At 38.6% G+C, this 19,672-nt stretch overlaps 1 protein-coding gene across 1 annotated transcript; it reads left to right on the top strand.

The window, feature by feature from the left end:
• The first annotated feature begins 6,409 nt into the window (after nucleotides 1-6,409).
• On the top strand, nucleotides 6,410-19,099 carry LOC122971990 (stonustoxin subunit beta-like). The gene is made up of 3 exons (XM_044338776.1): nucleotides 6,410-6,500; nucleotides 14,339-15,811; nucleotides 16,321-19,099. Exons 1-3 carry the CDS (start codon nucleotides 6,410-6,412, stop codon nucleotides 16,860-16,862), a joined length of 2,106 nt encoding a protein of 701 aa, XP_044194711.1. The 3' UTR covers nucleotides 16,863-19,099.
• The last annotated feature ends 573 nt before the right edge of the window (nucleotides 19,100-19,672 follow it).

Here is a 19,672-nt window from a genome sequence, read left to right as displayed (position 1 = left end):
ATCAAGACACTCCTGGAAAAGAGAGCATTGCTTTCAGAGATACTCCCCTGAATAAATAAAGGTTAAAAAAATTACAAATTCAGGCTAAAACAAATGTGTTTAGGCTGTTTTTACTGCTCTCAAATGTAAAATGGGTTAAATTTAACCCTGAACAGCTGTAAGGGTTAAGAAGCTGACTGTACCAAAAGTTATAAGCTGTATCATTAATGGCACATCAGCATCAATTCAAACAACACTATACTTATAATTTGTAAGAGATTATGAACTGTTATAATTAATGAACCAAACCAAACAGTATCACATGTAAAATAATAACAAAACCTTTACACATTGAAGAATACACAGAATGTCAATCTGGTTGTTTTGTAAACAACACTATACAAATAATTTGTACGAGATTATGAATTAGAACAAAATTAGTCTCATCAGGGCAATTATTTGCTACTTAAAGGATAAGGCTGGTGATTTTCTATATTTTTCTTACTGTCATCAAATCTCATGTGCAGAGACAAACCAACAATGAACTCCTCCTGCTTACAAGTATTGTGTGAGTATCCATAACCTGATATATCTTATTCCTCTGTGCTGTAGACCTCAGTTGTTGTCCGAAAACTATTAAAAACATGTCAGTGAGTCACACCACTGCACTGGGTGACATGTTCCTTCATCCGTGAAGACAGTGGATACCGTAGCTTGTTTAGAAACGTTTCCAAAGAGTAAAAACACCTTTCTCATTCAAGGCTGTGTCCAAACTTTTGTCTGGTACTGCATATAAATATATAAATTTGCCAATAATTCCAAAGCTGAGGTTAATAACACCTTGCAATCAGTTCTTGACCTTTAAACTAGGGACAAATGAATGAAAAAGTAAAAAAAAAATTAAAAAAATATGTTTGACAAAAGAGTAAAACATCAATATTCTACCCATACCTGGCTCTATCTGCTCCTTTGGATCTTCTCCAAAATGAGTTTAAGTGCATGTTGGCAGTAGAAACTAAATCTATTACAAGTATTAAATCACCAAGGAAGAAAAATGGGTGTAAATAGAGATGAAAAATAGTCACTGGTCAACATTCTGCCTGCTTGTGTTTTTCTTTCAGTTGTCATCTGACAATCTGCCAAAACAATAATTCATTGCTACATGATGCTGTGTGAAACAGGTCATTCTAGGATGACATCTTGCAGGTGCTGTCAAAAAGCATGCTTGCTTGTCATGGTGTTGATAGATTTGACCTGCATAACTGGTCCATTTAATTAGCTTTCAATCTAAGATGGTTTACACCGATCAATGTGGAAACATGAAAACAGATACAGGAAGGGGTTAGTTGTTCTTTTCTGTGTTCCATGTTTTTCTATCGTACACTACAAAAGTTAAAATTCCCCTCCACTAAAAAATGTGTTTTACTTATAGTTTCTTCACTCTGATGTTTGCGCTTCCTTGTGCAGAAAGATGTTGTGTGCAAACTTTGACACTGGAAAACTGTTTTCACATTTATCTCCTGGAGGGAAAACATGTGTCACGTGTAGCAGGGATGAATGGAACCAAATGCAGAGACCAGAAAGCAAGGCTGAAGAAAACCACTTTTATTTGGTGCATGCATCCAAACAAAAGCTGACAGAACAGAGAGTGCAGGCATACATCCAAACAGAATGAGCTTGACAAGACAGAACAAATGATCCAACAAAGACTCAACTGAAAACCAGACCTTAAATACAAACTAAACTAATCAGGGAATGGGGAACAGGTGACTAGACACAAGGGCAGGCTGGGAGCGATTGGCTGAGGGAAACACAGGGAGCAGATCAGGGCTGACGAGACTGATACAGGGCAGGTGTGGGGAAGACACAGAGCAGTGCAGGGCTAACGAGGGCAATCCAGGGCAGGTGAGAAGAGGAGCACATGAACACAGGAGGAGAAAACACAGGGAAACCAGAAAACCAAAAAACACAATACCCTGAGCTAAACAAATACAGTCCTCTAAACCCACCACCCAAATCATGACAAACAAAACCATTACCAGAAGGACTTAACCGAGGTGCAACACAGGAAACGCCAAAAAACACAAAAAGTCCAAAGTCCAGTGCAACTTATATAAGTGTGATCTGGAAACTTGAGACCATCATTGAGTATGAGAATAGAGAATAGAAAAACATCTTGTGTCTTGTAGAAAAAAACACCAGACACAAATAATTATTCAAAGCAAAGTAATTTTATGTCTTAAAATCACATCTTTAATTTGTAAGTCAGCAAACAAAATGTGCTTTAAAGGCATACAAAACCATCACATACAATTCAATTTAAAAACTCAACACCCCAATAAACCTTCCCTACCTCCTAGAAATGTGACAGTATCATAAGGTTGTAAGGTGTAGAACGACATAGTATGTCATGTTGTTTTGTATTTCAGTCTCATGAGATTAATCATGACATTTACTCTGTGCTGGAGGTGTGTCAGGGGAGGAGTTGGGAGACGGCTGGGTCATCCAATAGGAAATAAGTCAACATATCAGATCAAACTGATCAAACTGGAAACTTCAGTTTGAAGCCACATAAATTAGCTGAGCCACACAACTTTTCCAGATAAGGACAAACTGGTGGAGAGACAGAGAGAGAAAGTTGCAACACTGTTTTGGACAGTTTGATCAAATGTAGAATGAAATATGATGCTGATTTGATGTTTTCCCTCAAGTTGAGAACATGGCCTCACATCAAATGGAGGTGTTTGCTCTGTCTTTGTTAACTTTGTTTATTCTTTTCCCCTTCCTTGTCAAGAGCTTAGTTTCCCCCCCTTTTATTTAATGCTTCTCAACCAAAGAGGCCTGAAAACAAAGTTAGAGTCCTCTTGCTTTGGCACAAATGATATGTGGTTGGATCAAGTTTCATACATTTAAGTTTCAAACAAACCATAATTTATTAACCTAAGCCTCCTTCTTGTTTTCTTCACTATTCAGGGCTTTGATGTGGAAAAACGTCTGAAAACAACAGCCATCAGACAAACATCTAGTGCAAAAGAACAGATCAAACAAAGATAGAAAGGTAAAAGATGTAGTAAATAAATTAATAGAATACATAGACGTACACAAAGACTAGCAGCAGAGATATTAAAGATGAGCCCATTAGAAATTGCTCACATCATGGTGACAATGAGACTTAAAAAATGGTAAGAAATACAATGAAATACAAAACACAAGATCTAAAAACAACAATGAAAAATCCCTATTCTACAGTCATTGGTTTACGTTTAATGCATTTATCAGCACACTGTGCACACAGGACAGGTGGGGTTAAAACACTTTACTCTGAAGTCAGGCAGGTAGGAACAGATCCACCATTAAAGAACATCAAGACAGCCAGGCACTGCAGATGATCTGAGAAACAACAAGCACTCAAACAAAGATGAAACTAATGAATGTGCCCCCCCAAATATTTGAAATTGGATGGCTTCGGAAATGCTTAAATCTATTTTTACAATCAGTGCTTTTAATTAACCATACCCATATAGTACATGGACATAAGTCACTTTCCTGCATATTTTTACTCATATTTAACTCTTCTTATTACTCACCCCCTCTATTCTTGGTTTCATCCAGCTAGAAAGCTCTACATAGTATCAGAGGAGCTCATAGAGCCGCTCAGCTGCATCTGTGGAAGTCGTGTAGAATTGTTGGTAACTGCAGTGTGATGTATGAATAACCAATCTCAGCTCATGCCATAAACCAATTTGACTTAAAATATAAATGACTTTGAGCTTCAGGATTTTCCTTTAAAGTGACTTTATTATCAGTGGTTTTAACTATAACTCACAGGTGGATAAGTGGATATTTGCCATATTTACAGTCAATTTAGCATCAGATTCCCTCTTTGTGTTTCCTCAGACAGTGTTTCCTTGTTGAGCTGCAGTGGAAGTGTAGTATAACAAAAAGACTTTAGCTATAAAAAGACTGTAATGTTGAAAGATATCTACTTGATTTGACTCATTTGGACACTGAAGCTTCATATTAGCTCCAGATAAACTTTTAAATACATTTTTGAACAAGGAGGACTGTGGATTTTTGCCCCCATCACTTGTAAAAAAAAGAAAAAAAAGAAAAAAAAAAATTGAACCCGTCCTTTAAGGTCAGTGAAAGATTGTGGTTTCATGATCTTTCCTTAAAGCACGCAGTCACACAACACATAAGACACTCAAAGTGAAAACACTAATCCTGAAGAATCAATAGATGGCAGAGCACCATGGCACTATTCCATTCTTCATATGTCTGGGCAGGTGATAACTGTGAAATTGCCAAGTAGCAGGTGTGTCTTCATTTAAAAAAAACAAACATCAGCAACTCCACTGAAACAATATCCAAACAATATTTTAAGTTCATGAGAAGCTACTTCATACCACATCCCACAAGTCTGTGCAAAATCTAAAGTTTCACAACGCCTTGTACACCTTGTACACACTGTGAACATTATTACCAGTGATCACAGAAGTACCTTCAGAGAAATCTCAGTGAATTTGTAACTAAAAACAAAATGCTACATCAATGCCCAATATGGTCATTGTTTAGTGTGTATGTGACCCTTTTAAGGTTGGTCAAGGCTTTGTAAGGAAATTTTGGGTTATTAATGAGGAGACTTGGCCCAGTGTCAAAACAATAAACCTGGCTGAGAAGCAGGCTGATAACACAGTGATGAAAAAGTAATAAATATACATCAATAATGGTGTCAATTCACACACAAACCATTTACACACAAACTTAATGAATCCAGCCATATGAGTTACCAGCATACATAGATAATGTCACTGAGTATCATGTTTAATAATTGGGCTATAAAAAGTATATAAAGACATAGTCATCATGTCTCAGGTGTCATGTCATAGGTGGCTCAGTTGTCATATGCTGTAAATGTTTATATTTTAGAAATGTGATTAATATTATATTATTAGGCTCCAGATCTCTTTTGGATCATGGCCCTGGTGAGTTTGAGAACACTGAACCTGAAGAGGTGCTGGAAGTCTCCACTCTGAACGTGATCCAAATCAGGCGCCAACTAATTAAAGTAATCAACAGATGATGAAGGCAGCCGCAGCTGTCACATTTCATAAATGTCTAGGCAGGATTCCATGTAGAAGGCGTAGCTTTATTCATCAGGAAAAGGATCAACTAATAAACTGAACCGCCCGAAACTTGTAAGAACATGAGAAGCAAAGGAAAATAAGCCGAGCCCATACAGTAGCATGACTGCTTTGAGTCCATCAGCTTTGCTTTCTTAATTTGCATTTCCATCCACAATGTGAGATTAAAAATACCAAGTGTAAATGTGAAAGCCTGTAAACAGAGATCATTGTAACTGTAACAAAACATTTTCATGTTTATTGTCATCCTAAAAGTTTGTGAACACCATTAGAGGAACAGTTTCCATTTCTTTTCAACCAGGTTTGTGCTTAAATGACAAAATCTGAACAAAATAAATGAACTTGTGTCATTAGCTTAAAAAAGGTAGATGAAATCCTGTATGATTAGAAGGCTGCATATCCATTAACATAGTATGAAACTGGTTGTTTTAGTTTACTGAAGTATTCAGGTTCCATAAGTTGTGAACATTTTCATGTGAGCATATAGTAATTTAGCCATCAAAAGATGATTTTTGATGAATTTTAGTGTTCGGTTCAATCAGTTCGAGTTCAAAAACATAAGCATAGTGATTTAATTGAAGTTCACTAAAAAATGTTGATAATCATTTTGCAAAAGGACAAACCAAGAAAAAGCTAAAAGAAAAACAAACTTTCACAGCACTGAAACTTTTGTTATGATTAAAAAATTACAACAGTTTTAAAAAATGATGTTGTGATTGGGACAAACTCTTGCAATATCATTTATTTAAAAACTAACTTCCTGATTATTGTTGACTGATATCAGACATTTGATCACGTATAAAGGAGTATCTTGTTTAGTTTTGTGTGAAGGGCTACATATCTTTCTTCAGACTTCTCTGATCTGTATGTGAGATAACAGGACAAACTGCAACATAATTAAAATAAGATTGCAGTCATATCAGGAGGCGTGTCAGGGGGAGGAATCAGTAGGAGAGAGAACAGGATAAAAGTTGCTTCGCAGTATCACAGACCATCAGACTGGAAGCTCCAGTAAGAAGTTAAGAAGACTCTGATCTACACAACTACACCAGGTAAGGACAAACAGGGTGGAAACATTTCTTTCTTTATATTTTAATTTGGAAATATTTCCAAGACCAATAAGCTGTCTGCTGGTCTCTTTCTTGTTTTTTCCCTCTCTGTCTGTGTCATGGAGGAGAGTTGTCTACCTGTGTGACACTAACTTCAGATAATTGAATCAAATATTGAAGGTTGTGTGTGTTTGCTTTGATCTATGTTGTGTCATGTTCACCAACAGGTTCGAAAACATGTCTTCAGATACCATGACAGTAGCTGCACTGGGTCGACCCTTCACCATAGGGATGCTCTATGATGCTCGGCAGGATACACTAATCCCAGGTAAAACTTGATGTAGACAACATTGGAATAATAGAATTACTTACTCTGCCTGTCTGAGATCTGCTGACAAGAATTTCAAATGATCTTATGGGACAGAAAAGCTAAATTTATTAACCAGACTAAAGGTTTGACATCAGTGCTGCCCACAAGAAAGGGAATTGATTCCCCTCCCAAAAATTCAAGGCACAGTAAATTCCTTTTCTTTTTCAAATACTTGGACAAGACAGAAAAAAATAGATGTTTTTACTTTCCAAAGGAAACAGTTTGGAGCCACCGTAAAATATAAATGTCCCAACAGCTCTGATGAATCCTCCACAGTCTTTAAATGGGAAGCATCTCTCTTGCTACATCATGCACACTTTATCAGCATGGTGAGAAAACAAAAGCTTGATCCTAACTTTTTAGATTTGAATTGAGGTTGTTGAATTTGAGAAATTTTGATATATTTTTTTAAATTTTGGGTACTTTCTGTCTGAAATTGTGAATCCTAACAAGTGTGCTGAAAAATTTCGTTTTTGAAAGTTGAAAATTTCAGGGGAATATAAACTCCATAAATTCAGATAGATGGTTTTCAAAGTGAAATATTTCAGTGTGATGAATTCAATGTTACACAAATTTCAACATTAAGAAGTCAGTAGTGATTAAATTTCACTAATATGTATTCATTTTCTTGTAAGATTCAAATTGGCTTCTATACAAATGCACCATTTCCATTACAGCGATGTGCTTAATCCGTGATCATTTAACATCAATACTGGGCTTTCATAGGCATTAGGCTCACCCAGCTTTTGGCACATTTGTGTATTGGTAATCACAGCTATGAGCAGTGACAATGTGTGATCAGCAGCAGTCTTAATTTCGGGATCATTATTTGATCCACACACAAGCATTACAAAAGAAACAGTTGTAGAACTATGAAAAAACATATATATTTAGAAATATACATTTAAAAGCCACTAAAAGCACTATCAGCATATCATTTTTGCTCCAAGTCATGTGCGGGCAGTCAACTACAGAAATCAATAATGCTCATGTGCTGTGGGCCCTAGAAAAGAAGCTTGATTAAGTTTATTAGTAACCTGTAAAACAGGTTACTAACCTGTAAAACAGGTTACTCCTATCTCCCCACAATGGACTTCAGTCTGACTGGTTTAATATGAAATAATGTGCAGACCTGATCTACATGATGGAGTGATGTGTGTTGTTCACTGTAGCTAACGTTAGTCCAGCTGCTAGAAACAGCTGCTCAGCTGGATGAATGTCCCTGGGATGACCAATACTGTCGCTCAGACTTTATCAGTCCATTTACTGCCATCGCTAAAATGCATTCATACTCAAAGCAGGGTAGTGTGGTCTATACAGTTCATTCTTTTGTGTTGATTTTGTTGGAAGCATGTGTAATTAGAGTCCTGCTGTCTGACACTCAGTTCTCAGCCTGCATTAACTGAGCAGCTGTTCCTGTTAAAGATGCTAGTTTAGCATTAGCATGAGCCTCAGATAGCTAAGCCACACAGCCGCCAGTCAGAGTTCTTCAACAGGACTGTCTCAGAGAGCAGAGCAAGACATGCTGCGACTTTTTCCTTCCTCAGAGGGCATTGAGGTGCAATTGTTTTACAGTTTGTGCAGCCCTGACGGTGTTCACCAAACACACCTGTAACTCAATCTCATAAAAAACTAAGAGGCTCCACGTAGTGGTGTAACCAGATACTACAGCAAATCTACAGAATATTTTCTGACAGTTACACCACATGTCCCTCGTCTGCTGCATTATCAGCCAATACATTTTTAATAGATTAAATTATTAATGGTAATTAACTGATAACCAATTAATCATTGATATCCCTAGTTGTAATTTCTCTGTACTTCAGCACATTGGCTTTGAAAGGAAACCATGACTACGAAGTTAATCTCTCCTCCTTACTATGATGGTGTGTACATCCACAGATGAACGGTGTAGGAGTTTAGTTTTTACTTGCAACTAAAGTCCTCCAATTTTAATGTACCAAAGATCATTTGACCAATGAGTGAGTGACACACTTGCTCAGCTGGACTGAGGTCACATGAGTGACTATGCCAGGCGGGAACATCCCACTGCTGGGTCATAAAAACCTCCCTGGCTATATTTGCTGTATATTTAGGATTGTCCTCCTGCATTGTCCTAAAATTGGCAGACTGCTTAAAAAAGAAGGCTACAGTTGCTTCACTGTTCACAATATCAGAATGGACACGAACACAATAAAACTACTTAAATCCATGTTAGCACTTTAATTTCAGTCATTGTTTCATTTCAAATCAAAAGTGCTGGTGTTGCGGTTTAACTGGTTAATTAACTGATGATATCTGTGTACGTGAGGCTGTGGTTGCTATGATAATCTCAGGATGCTAGAGGAGAAGACTAGGAAATGACAAAGTAGGTCGCTTTGACGATGCCTGTTCAAAACACTGCAAACATCAATAAATCATTCTTGTTGCTAGTATCATGTGTTGTGATTTATGTGATGTCAAGTGGATTTGAGGACTGTTTAATACAGCATCACATTACATTACATTACATTACATTTAGCAGACGCTTTTATCCAAAGCGATGTACATATGAGACTGATACAACACAAGCAAGGATCTAGTCAGGAGACAACAACATGAGTAAGTGCCATAAAGCTGAAGTTTAGGCCCGATAGGACGTACATGCCAACAGGCAGTGCAACAAGGTAATGATTAGAGTGCATTTTAGTTGCCATTTTGTGAGCAAGTGTCAGGGTTTTGAATTTGATGCGGGCAGCAACTGGGAGCCAGTGGAGGGATATCAACAGCGGGGTGACATGTGCTGTTTTGGGCTGATTGAAGACCAGATGCGCTGCCGCATTCTGGATCATCTGCAGAGGTTTAAGTGTACATGCAGGGAGGCCTGCCAGTAAGGAGTTGCAGTAGTCGATGCATGTGCATATAACGAGAGCCTGTACCAGGAGTTGTGCTGCATGCTCAGACAGGTAGGGTCTGATCTTCCTGATTTCGTACAGGGCGAATTGACATGATCAAGTGACTGACGCCATGTGAACCTTAAAGGTTAGTTGATCATCAATCATGGCACCCAAATTTCGGGCAGACTTTGTGGGCATGAGTTGGGTTGATTCGAGCTGGATGCTGATGTTTTGTTGTATGGAAGGACTGGCTGGAATGACAAGGAGCTCGGTATGAAGAGATCCAAACAGAGACTGAGTGGTCTTCCGGTGGGAATGACAGGAAGAGCTGGGTATCATCAGCATAGCAGTGGTATGAGAAACCATGGGAGTGGATGATTGTGCCAAGTGAGGTGGTGTATAATGAGAAAAGAAGGGGACCAAGCACTGACCCTAGGGGAACCCCTGTGGATAAGCTGTGCAGTTTGGACATTTCTCCATTCCAAGATACTCTATAATATCTCCCTGACAGGTAGGACATGAACCAGCAGAGGGCGGATCCTGAGATACCAAGCTCAGTGAGTTTGGAGATACAAGTGAAACATAAGATTTCATTTATCTTATACTTGCCTTGAATGCAATAGGGAGCAAGCTAGCTGGAGGTAGCCTTCGCAAAGTGTGATAAATTAACTTGTGATTTATGATGATGCCATCGATCGTGTTTTGTTTGAAAGGCTACGGACATTTATTTCTCCTACAACAATACTCTACAATATTCAGCATGCTCATTCATCTGAATTAGACATCACTGTCAACTTTCATTTTGTAAACAGGAACCAAAATTGGATAACCACACTGCATAAATACAATCACAATTGATCAGTACTGTTATCTTTTCTTATAACATGTCACATTATTGGGTCAGTCTAGCTGCTATGTAACAAGACACAAAACTGCGCTGCATATTTGAACTTGAATTTGGTCATTCTGTTAATGTAAATCTGTAGAATCGGCACCATTATTTTTATTTTTGCCTTTACATCTTTATGCCAGAATTGGCGTGTTGTCTGTGCTGTTGATTGGTTTCAATGATGAAGATGTAAAAGGCAGTCAGTATTGTTTGTAAAGCTACATACTATTATTCTGTAAAAAAAAAAAAAAAAAATCACATTTTTGCCTTAATCGGATGAGTGGGCAGTGAAGAGGCAGACAGAAAACAAAGGTCCCTAGTTGGAATCATACCAACGTCTATGGTCATACCAGGGAAGTTGCAGTTTCATGGCATGTGCAGTGACCATTCAGCTACCAGGGCGCTTACATAAGATGATTCTAGCATTATATTGTTTGGCTATATTATATAAAACCACAATCCGCTCTAGTTTTTCAATATCTAGCCTCAGATTTACACAAGTGTTTTTAAAAGCATTCAGGTTTTATTACTGTAAAACATCTACTAATGTTAATGTCACAATTAGCACTGGGACTCATGGTTGTGTAACCCACATGAATTATAGGGCTACAAAACCCATATATGTGATTTAGAGAGATCTTGGTCATAACAGACCATTTTTACCAAGTATGCTGTTGCCATACTAACGAAAGACCAGAAGGCCACAACAGTTGCTAAATGTCTTTGGGAGCAGTTTTTGGTGCATTATGGTTTTCCAGAGCACCTTCTTAGTGATCAGGGCAGAGATTTCGAATCTCAACTCAATAAAGAGCTCTGTTCCCTTGTTGGTATCACTAAAGTGCACACAAGTCCTTACCACTCAAGGGGAAACCCGGTTGAGAGGTTCAACTGAACCCTTCTCGACATGTTAGGAACTTTGAAAGAAAAAGAGAAAAGTCACTGTCGTGACTATGTAAAGCCCCTAATTTCATGCCTACAACTGCACCAAGAACAAGGTCACTGGCTTCAGCCCATATAAGTTGATGTTCGGGCACCAGCCAAGGCTACCAGTAGCTATTGCATTCTGCTTACCTGTCAAGGGTGGTGCTCCCAAATCTCACTCCCGGTACGTGAGAAACCTGAAGGCCCGTTTAGAGAGTTATCAGATTGCCATCATGAAATTGCAAAAGGTTGCTGCACGAAATAAATGTTGCTTTGACAAAAAAAATGAGACAGTTAGTAAGGGACTTGTGGCTACGAAACAAACATAAGCTTGTGTATAAGTTGGAATCCACTATGTATAAGGTCCTGAAAAAGATGGGAGACCTACCTGTGTACACAGTACAGCCCATGAATGGAGATCCCATCCGAACCCTGCATGGGAATCTCCTGCTCCCTTGTGGTGATCTATCCAAAGCAGAGGAAACTGAACAGGCCAAATCAAAAGCCCTGCGGCCAAGAACCAGACATAGTCAACCCCAGCCCTTTGAGGAACATTTGTTCTCAGAGTCTCAGGATGACTCACCCTGCTGTCCTACCTGGTTGCCTGTCATTGCTGTGGAAAAAAATGTGGAATTGTATGAAATCCCAAAGAGAGAGCCACCAATTATAACTCCAGCAGTAAAGGATAAATGCTTACTATCCAGGTCATGACCTCTTTGACCTCCCAGCCTCAGGATGAGTCTGATCAGGGTAATGCTCCTGTGTTGCCTGTGGAACCTGTTGGAGCACCTCCTGAGACAGTCAAAGGAGAGGAGCCAGACGTTGTTTACTACTGGAGAGGATATGACCTCACCAGATGTGACAAACAAAACCTCAGCTGATGCTGAGAATGACAATGATGTAACCTCTACTCATCAAGAAGATTCTGAGGATGGAGAATCTGTTGAAGCGCAACAAAATACTGAGCTGAGCAATACATCAACCTCTGAAACAATTGACCAGGAAAAAGAAAGTGAAAACAAAACTGGTACAGAACCAAATGACTCTACATGAAAATCTGAGAGGTCATGGTGACCGCCTGACCATTTTCATTACTCTTAGTTGGGGAAACCCTTTATTTCCTTTGTACAGAGTCTCTTAGAGAGCTTTAATCAAGCACTCGACATCATTGGTGACTATGAAAGTTCTCCTATGAACTATAGAGCAGAGCATGAAGGGACTCATGCAGAGTCAAAGGGAGAGGGTGTAACCCAATTGGATTATAGGGCTACAAAACCCATATATGTGATTTAGAAATGTAATTACATGTTGTTCCCACAAAGGGGCACATATACACTGTGCGTCTGTTATGTTGAGGGAGCTACATGCCCTCTTTTTTCCACCGCAGCAGCACTCCCAACACAGCAGACGTGTATGAGCATGTAAACAAAAAACGAGCATTTCCTGAGGTCCAACTGTGAGCAAGAGGGAAACAACTTCTGTCAAGTTATTAATGTTGAGAAACTCAGGTTGGTTTTTTGTGACCAGATAGAATCAAAAATGGCGAGCCCAGCCCATGACCCTGTGGATGGTTGGAGAAACGGTGTTGGCCAACCATAGGAACTGCCCACAGAGGACATCTGATTTAAAGTGATAACCATTTTCATTGGGTTACAGATAAGACACACACACTAATATCCTACCCAGGTAGTAGTTATAGTAGTGACACTATTAGACACTTGGAACAGATACAAGACAAAACAACTTTGCACTGAACTCTTGAGCTTGAGCCTGCGGATCAAAGGAAAATTCAGTAAACCAAAGAACATTTCATTGGAGGTTTTCCACCTCCATAACGGACCATTTCTGTTGATTTCCTTATTTGATTTTATTTTTTATTTTCCATTCTTTTAAAAGATTAAAGTCTTGTGTATTATTGTATATAAGTTTTGAGGCAATAAATTGTCACTGTTACACCGTACATTAACTCACTCCCTGAATTATTCAAGACAACCGCTCATTGGACCTAGTTAGATGTTAGTGTCTTACTACTACTTTTGGTTAGCACTGAGGACACTACAGTTGCCTGTCTCTCCTGTTGCCTCAATAACTCCATGATAGACTTTTTAAGGCATCAGTGGTGATACGTTATAACGTTCAGCAGTCCAGTGGGTCGGTTCCAAATGTATTTCCCCATGTATTTTCTGTTGAGACCAAAATTAATGTTCCAGCAAATTTTTCTATTGTAATGTTTCAAAAGACACTGAGAAGAGAACATGGCAGAGAGAAAGACATCAATAACAAATGATAGAGAGGCAAAGTAATCAGTTAGTCCTGGTTAGTCAACAATGGGTCCTTGGAAACACCAGTTAAACTGAAACATTATTTAGAACATTTCTCTACTTTGTAGTCTACATGTACAAACACAATTTTGTAATCCTTACATGAAGTGCTGAAGGGGGTCCATTTAACTTATTTCTACCATAAATGTAGACATTTCACATGGACTTAGAGGAGCAAAAATCCAAATGAGGTTCAAAACAGCTGACAATAATAATAAATGAGTAATGTTCACATACAGTTTGTTAGCTTCAACAGTTTGCCTACAAACCAGTTAATGTAGTTAGCATTGATTATCTTCTGTAGCTAACAGTTTTCTACACTGGTGGGCAGATAAATAATTTAAACAGTGTTTGGTTGAACAGGCAAACTCAACAAAGTCATGTACACAACAAGCCCACAAACACATGAAAGTTGGACTCACTTAAATGACAGAGCGGTGTCTCAGTCTCAGTAAAACACAGTGCGTTTACTTTGAAAATCCTCGGGGTGCAGCTATGTCACTGTCAAGCTTGTGGGTGCAACTTCTGGGTAACAACAAAAAATCAATGCAAAATTGATTAAGAAAATTTCCACACACAATCCAATCACCCATTTTAATTCCTTCTCTCTCTTTATAAACACATAGAAAAAAAATCAGGTGAGGTTTTCATTTTCCGGTTTTTATTATTAGAACAAGTGTAAAACATTTCAGATCCTCTTTCTTGAGACTTCTACAATAGCTCTACATGTGGCTGAATGTTTACAAAATGTTTTTTTCTGCTTTAATACATGATGTTTAATTTCTGTAGGTTTCACCTTGTGGGATACGACAACTCTACAAGAGAACACAGTTGAAACCTCTCAGCGTAGCAGTGATTTTCACATTATGACATCTGACTCCATTGAATCCAAGTCTTCCCTGCTGTCCGTTGATGCTTCCCTGAAGGCCAGTTTCCTGGGTGGATTGATTGAAGTTGGAGGATCTGCCAAATACCTGAACGATCAGAAGAAATTCAAGAATCAGAGCAGAGTGACACTTCAGTACAAAGCTACCACCAACTTCAAGCAGTTGTCGTTGACTCCTCTTGAAACCAAGAACACGCAACAAACAGATGTTATTGCGAAGAGCTCGGCAACACATGTAGTCACAGGCATCCAGTATGGAGCAAATGCTTTCTTTGTATTTGACAGTGAGAAGTTAGATGCTAGCAGCGTTCAGAACATCCAGGGCAGCATGGAAGCTGTGATAAAGAAGATTCCATCATTGGATATTGAGGGGAAAGTTGACATCAAGCTTACTGATGAAGAAAAAGACCTGACAAAAAAATTCTCCTGCAAATTCTACGGGGACTTCATTCTTGAAAGTAACCCTGCAACATTTGAAGAGGCAGTGAAGATCTATGTAGAGCTTCCAAAGCTACTGGGAGAAAACGGAGAACATGCTGCTCCACTGAAGGTCTGGCTGATGCCGTTGAAGAATTTCAATTCCAAAGCTGCTGAGCTGCTGAGTGAGATCAGTGTTGGACTAGTGAGGACAGCTGGAGATACTCTAGAGGGTATTAGGCAGATAAAAATGAGATGCAACGATTCCTTGGCAGACAAAGTGTCAGAGGATTTTCCAGAGATTCACAAAACGCTGGAAAGTTTCCAAAAACTGTGTGATAATTTCACATCTGCGCTCCAACAGATCATGAAGAAGACATTTCCCGCCATCCGTGAAGGCAAAGAAGATGAGAGCTCATTAGAAAAATTCTTTGAAGAAAGAGACATGTCACCATTCAGTCAGGACAAACTAAGCAAGTGGATGGATCACATGGAGAGAGAAATCACTGTCATTAGGTCCTGTGTAGACATGATGGAGGGAACAAACACAAAGATCGTCAAAAATCAGTCAGAGTTGGATAGAGAGGTTTTTGATCCAGAAGTAAAGAATGCACTGTGCTTTGTTTTCACCTCTGTGGAAAGTACTGACCCCTGCTTTGATGCGATGGCTGACTACTTGGATTCACTTGAATTAAAATGTACCAATGCAGAACACTGGTATTTCGCAGAGGAAGTGTTGACCAAAATGAGAGAAAAAGCCAAAGCTTTCCATGACCTTGCCAAACCTCTCAAGGACAGCAGCAGTGTCCGTTTCCTTGTAACAGCCACAGCAAATGAGAAATACAAAGGAGCAACCATCTACCATTACAAGGAGGGCAAACTGGTCACTGATGATTTTTCAAAGCCTGACGTCCCATCTGATGTGGAAACCATCACAGACAAAAATGATTTAATGTGGTGTAAGTCATTTTTTTTTGTGTGTTAGTTTCCACTTTCAGCCAAAATAAGTCAAACTGTAAAAAATACTGTATCTATCATGAGAGATCAAAGTGGTCATCTTTTCTACCAATCACAGGCTCCATTTTGAGTATCACTTGGAAAAATTCTGGTCAACTATTATTATTGTTTAATGTTTATTATTATTATTATTATTATTATTATTATTATTATTATTATTATTATTATTATTATTATATTTTCATATTTTCATAATAATGAACCACTGTAGCTCTGACATCTCAACCAAACACAGCCATGTTGCCCCTAGGAGTTTTAAGACCACAGCAGATTTGTACATTAAAATTCTGAGTAAATATCTAAAACATAAATCTTTATTACCATGCTGTTATTAAATAATGTAGGACTACATGTGTATGTTGAAGTCATTTCATGTGTGTATGCTGTTGTAAACTGAAGTGGACGGTGATGTGGATGATGATAACAGATTATGTTTTGGTCTCTCCATTAGATGCCTGTGATCTCTCCCTGAACCCAAACACGGCAAGCAACTGGCTCACTCTGTCTGAGGGAAACAAAAAGGCGACCTGTGGAGGATGGCAGAAATATCCTGATAACCCAGAGAGGTTTAATCCACGTCCTCAGGTTTTGTGCAGAGAGGGGCTTACTGGGCGCCATTACTGGGAGGTACAGTGGAGTAAATGTTATAGCAATTATGTTGGTGTCGCTGTAACATACAAAGGAATTGGAAGGAAAAAAGAAGGTAAGGATAGTGGTCTCGGATCTAATAATATATCCTGGTATTTTGGCGAGAAGCAGTGGCTCTCTGCATGGCATAATGGTCAGGTGTGGAGTAGTCCTGTTCCCAACACCGGCTGCAAAAAAATTGGAGTGTATCTGGACTGGCCTGCTGGCACTCTGTCCTTCTACGATGTCTCCTCTAACAGACTGAGTCACCTCTACACCTTCCGCACTCAGTTCACAGAGCCTGTTTACCCAGGTTTCTGGATTTGGCACTACACCAACTATGCTGCACTGTGTCCAGTTGAGTGAGAGCCATTTTGCACACAGTTTGTGTTTGCAATACAGTCAGTTTAAGGCTTTTACACAATGTCCACATCAGCAGCACAAAAATATCAATTCTCACATTTTAAAATAAGGGGGGTTCATGCCCCCAATATATGTAATAATGTGTTCCCCTCAATATTCAGGGTTAAACTGACTCCAAAATGCACTGAATGTGTATCATTCACAGAAAACCTCCTGCATATTGTTTGTGTTCATGTCAACCAGCAACAGTGAAAACAATGATGGCTGTGAGGGCAGCTCATGAGCGCATGTGCCATAGTTTTGGATCCGTTCTGTATTCTCTGTGCACAAGTTCACTCATATGCCTACACAAACAGTGGCGTCAGATATATCTCAGAATATTTTTGGCACTCAAAAACTGGTATTTTAATGTTACAGACCCAAACTTCACTTCATCGGAGCAGTTTCTGTGCACATGCACACGCAGAGCTCTCTAAAATTACAAATCAACTTTCATGTATTTTGGATCTTTCACTTCTCCCTAGTATTTCGCATCTATAGCCATTTTGAAATGTCATGAAAATAGGCCGACAGGTATTAATGTGATTGAGGCGGGTCTGCAACGGGTTTTATATATATATGTATATATAATTAAATTCACACTGCTTACCAATGACAACTGTCTTCAAGATCAGCTACTGGACAGATATTTTTTAATTCACCCCCCTCCAGTTCATCTGTCTTGCAACAGCAGTTCAAAAGGTTGCTTTCATAATCCTCAAGACTATGTCTTTCAGTTTGAAGCCACATACAGATGCAGCAACAGGTGCAAACCATTTGGGTGATGTTTGGGGAACAACAATGCATGTCAGTTCACATGATTGCCATTACCACGCCACATGTGGTCCCCAGTTGTCAGTTCTTATCTGGGCCAGGTACCTAATTTTCAGAGGTGATCCTCAAGTGAAATTCCTTCCAATTTTGAAGGTACGTCAAAACCTATGTGGTTATGATTTGGCCCACATGCATTTTGCCATGCCATATCTCAGCTACATGTGCCGGTTAAATACCACATATGGCCCAAAAATTGATGCTATCAGGTTTGTAGTGATGTTTTTTTAAAAAGAACTGGACACTTTTAGTGAGAAACTAGGAACAAACAGCGGCCTCCTATGGCCACAGTTGGACATGATTTTTTTTGCTTTTACCTTATTAAAACGTAACATTAACGTCTTAGTTTAGGCTTGAATAATTGCATTTAAATCTTTTTTTAATCTTGAAGTCATCTCATAATACTGGTGTGTGAATATTCTTTGTTTATGTTTCCAAGTTAATCTTTTCTTTGTCTGTGTAGTAGCTACATGGTATATAACATTATGTCACCACAATGGCTTCTACAGAATATACCATATAATCTGATTATGTTTTAGAGAAACGTGCTGCAGGCTACATGTGGTTTAACTGCCTTCCAATTTTTATTTCATCAATATAAAACTTTTGTGAGGACATGTATGAGGGTATTGAATATTTGCTACGTTACACATTTATTAGCTTATGCAAAGCACTTACATGGTATATAATAGTGAATAAGGTGCCTGTAGCTTAACATCAGAATTGCTCATTTATCTTTATCTAAATTTACAAGAGGTTTCATTTATGCTTGAGAAGTTGGGGAGAAGGAAGGAAAGGAGGAGGGAGGTGTTTCTTTTCTTTGTTTTCAAACATGGTATGGCAATAAGTAACTCAAGTGTCTCTGCTTTAATTTAGAAATTGTTCTTATATTTGTTGAATTTCAGAATGTTAATGAAACTCTGTAACACTGCTCACTCACATTAGTGGTGAACAGTGACAAAGTTTTGTCTTTTGTTTTTTAAGATTCAGATGTTGCTGTTTTGTTTTTCATGCACAAAAAAAATAAAAAAGGAAAAAGATTTTTAAAAAATACATACATTTAAATAATCAACAATTATTGACAAAGTGATGATTCCAGTTTTATGTTGTGATCTTTCTCTTCTTCTAACACAAGTATAATGAACCACTCGGGAAACTTCTGCTGGTCTTTGTTTTTCTGGTTGTGGCTCTGGACATTCTGCTCTGAGTCCAACCAAGAGTCCATTTAATCTCTTTGGTGTTCTGAGGAGACAGTAACAACATTGTCTTTAACTTGTTAGATGTTGAGAATTTTGCTGATGTTTATAGAGCTGAAGTTCTCCCGCATTGTAATTTCTGTAACACCTGTTGGACATCTCTCTACTTGAGTAAAATATTCAATAAAGTGGAGTCCTGAGTTGACCACTGTGTGCAGCTTGGTTATTTCCTGTTTGTTAGAAAATCCAGTTTGTGGTAAACTTGAGTAAAACATATAAAGAAAAGCAGAGATCTAACATGTATTTTGTATGTGGACTGGTTCACTGGCTGTCTGTCCTACAGAGTCTCCTCTAACACACTGACACACCTCTACACCTTCCACACCAAATTCACTGAGCCTGTTTACCCAACAATAAAATGATGTGGACCTGTGTTCAGTTAGATAAGAGCAATGATGGAGATTTGTTAGATCCTTGGTCTGTTGATCGGGATATGTGTTTACATTTGAAGTTTAAAGAGCAACGTGTTTTAGCTTTAACACACCCCCTTTTCATGAATTTGTAAACCAGAGGGACCAGGATAATTTGTGGTGTAATAAAACCAGTTTGTGTAGGATTTGAGTTTTTTCACACCAAGTGCAAGACCTTGAGGAACACCACAGAAAAATTCATGTTGTGATTTGGTATCAAAAACTTTAGACATGGAGATTTTCTGTAAGAATTACAGTCACTCATTGATTGGATGGT

This window comes from Thunnus albacares, chromosome 20, assembly GCF_914725855.1.
Source record: "Thunnus albacares chromosome 20, fThuAlb1.1, whole genome shotgun sequence".
NCBI lineage: Eukaryota > Metazoa > Chordata > Actinopteri > Scombriformes > Scombridae > Thunnus > Thunnus albacares.
The sequence above is the reverse complement of the archived record's forward strand: the minus strand, read 5'-3'. Positions and strand labels throughout refer to the sequence as shown.